The sequence below is a fragment of the Dendrobates tinctorius genome, unplaced genomic scaffold, assembly GCF_039654945.1.
Source record: "Dendrobates tinctorius isolate UK_male_01 unplaced genomic scaffold, ASM3965494v1 ptg000070l, whole genome shotgun sequence".
In the NCBI taxonomy this organism is placed as follows: Eukaryota; Metazoa; Chordata; class Amphibia; order Anura; family Dendrobatidae; genus Dendrobates; species Dendrobates tinctorius.
Genome location: NW_027361738.1, coordinates 81,960,242 through 81,964,900, shown reverse-complemented (window position 1 = coordinate 81,964,900; position 4,659 = coordinate 81,960,242). Strand labels below are relative to the sequence as shown.

Below are 4,659 nucleotides of genomic sequence, written 5' to 3'. Positions count from 1 at the left end.
AATGCATTATTAGATCAGTCGATCTCCATCTATAACCCCCCAAGGAGCTATAGTTAGAGACCCACTGGTCTAATAATGCATTTAGATACAGCTCTTGTAGGACTACAACTCCCAGCATGCAGTTACGGCTTTCTGGAAGTTATAGTATAAACAGCTGCAAATTCACAGGTTGTCAATGGCAAACATGAGGCATAAAAAAAAAAAAAAAAGCCTGATCCCCCTGTGCACAGAAATCAATACATAAAAGCAACATAAACAATAAAATTGGAAGTTTATTGGAACACATGGAAACCATCGTTTCCTGATATTCACAACTAATGTCTGAATGTACAAACCTAAAAAACAGTGGCAACGGCTAACAACGATCTGCAGCACTGACCCTAGAACTCGTGTGTCATCATTACTCCTCGGATACAGTCATTACAGATAAAAATCACAGTGCCTGGTGGGACAGCCCTCGTCTGATAGGGGAAGACCACATCTCTGCAGATGGGACACATATGGACTGAGACATGAAAAACCACAAAGCAGGGTTATTATAGATGGGGGCGTGAGCTAATAACGTCATACAAAAAAAAAAAATTTGCAGTCATTGATTCACCCACTGGCCCTACTACCCTTAAAGGGCAACTTATAATTTGAACAGATTTTATAGAGAATGATGGATGGGGGTCCAAGTCCTGAGACTACCACCAATCACACAATAGCGAGTCTATGGGTCTGTCCCAAGCTCTGCCAGACCCATACGAGCGCTTCTGCAGGAGATGTGCACGCTAGAGCAAGGTTTAGACTGATCGATGGGTGTTGTAGGACCCCCGCCCCAGTCACACTGATCAACAACACATTATATATAAAAGCGCTCAAATGATATTTACCCTTTAAGAACATTAAGAAAAACCCCAATATAAATGCATTTCCCTTTAAAATTTGATCCCTGAGACTCAGCTGCAGAGAGAAGAGGTGGAAGAACCTAAAGGGGGTGTAGGTTTCAGCATCATTATCGACAATGCAATATGTCTGATATGGCAGCCCCCAAACCAGAGGACAGGAGCAGCAATATTAAACTTTCCAAAAACCAAAGTTTTTGTATGATTGCATTCTTCTGTCAGTGCATGCTGGGCTTTGTAGTTGCACATCAGTAGAAAGATCACAGGCTGGAGAGCATGTTAAACATTGGCCTCAAACCTGCAGCTCTTCAGCTGTTGTAACACTACAACTCCCACCATAGCACGACTGCATGCATTCAACATGGCATGTCAATGCGAAACTACAACACCCAACATGCTGTTAAGATTGTTGCCAAATTACAGTTCCCAGTGATTTCCTGTTGGGAGCTACAGTTTTGCAACAGCTAGGAGTTCATATGGGCGGCAGACCAGTGCTAGAAAAGTTAGTTAAAACATAAGAACATAAGAAAAGCATGTAGGCAGCCACAATCCTATCAGAGTACATACCTAGCCCCTCTAACGGGAGGATAAACCCTCTAAAAACAAATGCAAAAATAAATCAGTGCAATTGATGGAAAATAAATGTCCTGCACAGAAAAAAAAAAAAATCAACTATGAAAAAACAAGATTATGCATAGATATGACACCTGCACTACAGAAGAACATATATAAGAGCTATGAAAATACAGAACTGGATACAGAGGTAGCAGCAAGTCTGGAGCGTCAGGACAAAGACGGAGGAGGAAATAAAGGGAGAATTACGCCCCAACATGGGCGAGAAACTATATGGCCATATCCTGGACTGCGCAGTCTCTGATCTACCGTCCGCTCTCGTAACCCGGGAAGAGCTGGCCGAGGACGCTCTGCAGGGGTTTGTTCACCAGCATGTCGTAGTTCTTGCCCAGGTCATGTCGGCAGGCCGGACAGCTGTACACGGAGGCCTTGAAGGAGCGGTCCAGACAGCTCTTGCAGATGTTGTGCAGACACTCGGTGGTGATGGGCTTGTACACCACCTCCTGGCAGCAGATGCACAGGAAGGTCTCCTCCACCTTGCTGATGAATTTGGGCCCTTCCTTTAGATAGGACATGGCCTCATTCCACAACTTGGCGTTCAGCTCGTCCTTTTTGATCAGCTCCTTTTGCTCCGGGGTCAGCTGGTAGCGTTCCACTTTAGTTTTCTTCGGGGTTCCAATAGAAGGGGTCAGAGCTTTGGCGGTTTCGGAGTTCCTCTTTCTCTTGCCTTTGCTTGGAGTCTCCTCCACGCTGGTGTTCTCCTTCTCCCTCTCCTTGTTGGCCACAGACTCCAGGTAACCCTCAGGGTACTGCATGGTGAGGCCCAGTTTTTTAATGCGGTCTTTGCCCTCCTTGGACCATGGCGCCGGCTCGTCATCATCTCTTTTAAGCAGGTAGCGCCAGACAAGGAAGCCGGACTTGCCCTTCTCAGGCCAGTATTTCACCACTTTGTAGATGCCGTCATATCGGTTACCGTCCTCTGGGGCAAATTTGCTGTGTTTCCGCCCCTTGGCATTGCGCACAACACGCACGGGTTTACCTGCTTTCCAGTCCTTGGCAACAGCCCCTTGCTTGTCATTGATGGGGGTGTTACAGTTCATGGCTAGTGCTCGGTTCATGTTGGTCAGTTTCTGGTCACATGACTGCTCCGCCGTCCGTTTGTTACCGGAGAGATCACGACCTCCACTCCCAGTGTAGGTAAACTCAGTCCCGTTATCAACATCGTCCTCGTAACCACCAGCCAGGACCAGAGAATAGGAGCCGTCGTGGCTTCTCCCATGGATGCCCGCCACATGAGGCCGATGCACACCCGCTTCGCTAACCTGCACCCTGAACTTCCACATGGTGCCAACGGGTACACCGGGTATCTTGCCGTAGTGATCGGACGGGACAATGGTGCACACTCTGGAGCGCCCGACGCACGCCATGCCTTTCCCCCAGTCTCTATGGCACGAGGAGCTGGCGGACGCCATCTTGGCTTTCTTCTTGCTCTCCTTTAGCTTTTCCCCCGCCAGCACCACCTCGCTGGTATCGTTCCTGCACTCGGGGCAGTACCAGTCTTCATCATCTTGGGGCAGCGAAGAAAGAGGAGGGTCCAGGCAGTAGATATGGAAGGCCATGTCGCACTCATCGCACATCAGCTGCTCCCCGGGGTCCTGTTTGCCCCCGCAGACGTGGCAGGCGCACATGCGGCACTTAACGCGGGGGTTGTCCTTACAGTGCTTACATTCGGGACCATTTTGGCGTCTCGGGGGCAGCTCGAAGGACTGATCGGAGCTGCCAGGTTTCTCAATCTTATAAATCTCATCCACAAATTTGATCTTGCAGTCGTCGAGGGAGTCGCCTGCCTGCCCCAGTAAGACCCTGGCGTACAGCTCCTTCACGGTCCGGGTCTCCCTCTTGCGGAGGATCTCGGCGTCGTACCAGTAGCCTTTCTCTTTGGGGTCGTCCGGGTTGTAGTTGAGCATGACCACCAGTCCGGCCCGCAGATCCTCCCAGGACAGCGTGCTCCGGGCCCGGGGGCGCACGTCTTGGCCCCTCAGCTGCACCACCCCATTCTCAGGATAGCCCTCGTACTGGATATGGTAGATGACGTCATCAGCGGGGTCTCCGGGGCTTCCCCGGGTCACGTTCACCACCTCCGCCTCGAACCAGGCGCCCATGTGCAGGTCCCGGGCGTCCACCGGCTGCTTTATCCGGTACAGGCCGCGGGCGCTGGGCTCCTCCTCCGGCTCAGTCTCAGACATCGGGGAGTCGTCATCGGGCTCTTCCGCCGTTACCGGCACCGGGGGAGGAGGAGGCGGCGGCGGGAGCTGGCGGAGCAGCAGCTGCACGATGTCATTCAGGCCGACGCTGTAATCAAAGAGCGTGTGTCCGTCCTCCATCTGCTTCCCCCGGTAGAAGAGCCGCTGCCGGTCCTGCTCCGCTCCGAACACCTCCTGGATCCGCTCCCGCAGCTCCTCCACCTTGGTCAGTTTAGACAGGGAGTCAATGCGGTGAGTCTCCCGGCCGTCCATGGTGCGCACCTGGATCCACATGATGGCGGCTACTGTAGAGCGACCGCAGACTCCGGCGAAGGGTGTGCAGACTGCAGAACTCCCGCGCTGCGAGCTTTGGCGCGTTTTATAGTTTGGCGGGAAACTGACTCGTGCGCCTGTGATTGGCTGCAGGAGCGACGCTGGGCGGGGTTACAGCCGATATCCACGCCCCATCACGGTCACGTCATCTATTCATTTCCGCATTGTGTTCCTCTTGGGCATCCGGAAATCATTAACCCCTTCAGATCCTCGCTCAGGGGAGAGGAGGGGAAGGGTGGAGAGGGGGAGGAGACGTATTTGGGAATTTACGTTTTTTTTTTTGTGCAGGAACAAAAGAATGGTGCTACATGTACCGTCTGCTGTGCGGACACTGTGTTCTGGGCAAAGTTAATACTGCGCCCCCTAGGCAAGTATATTCGTGACCCCCGAGTGCCCCTTAAAGCAGTGTACCATGAGCGCCCCCTTAAGAAAGTATAAATATTCTCTTAGTCACCATTACAAAGTATTAACACCCCGACTGCTCTTTAGAAAAGTATTAATAGCCCCACTGCCCCTTTAAAAAAGTATTAATACCCTTACTACACCCTTAAGAAAGTATCCGTGCCCCTCTACTGACCCTTAGAAAGTGTTAATACCCCAACAAATCCCTTCAAAAGCTATTA

General features: G+C 51.3%; 1 protein-coding gene across 1 annotated transcript; it reads right to left on the bottom strand.

Annotated features, from left to right (window-relative positions):
* Nucleotides 1–254: 254 nt before the first annotated feature.
* Nucleotides 255–4,069, bottom strand: LOC141095738 (E3 ubiquitin-protein ligase UHRF1-like). The gene has a single exon (XM_073582021.1). It carries the CDS (start codon nt 3,995–3,997, stop codon nt 1,766–1,768), a length of 2,232 nt encoding a protein of 743 aa, XP_073438122.1. The 5' UTR covers nt 3,998–4,069; the 3' UTR covers nt 255–1,765.
* Between the last annotated feature and the right edge of the window lie 590 nt (nt 4,070–4,659).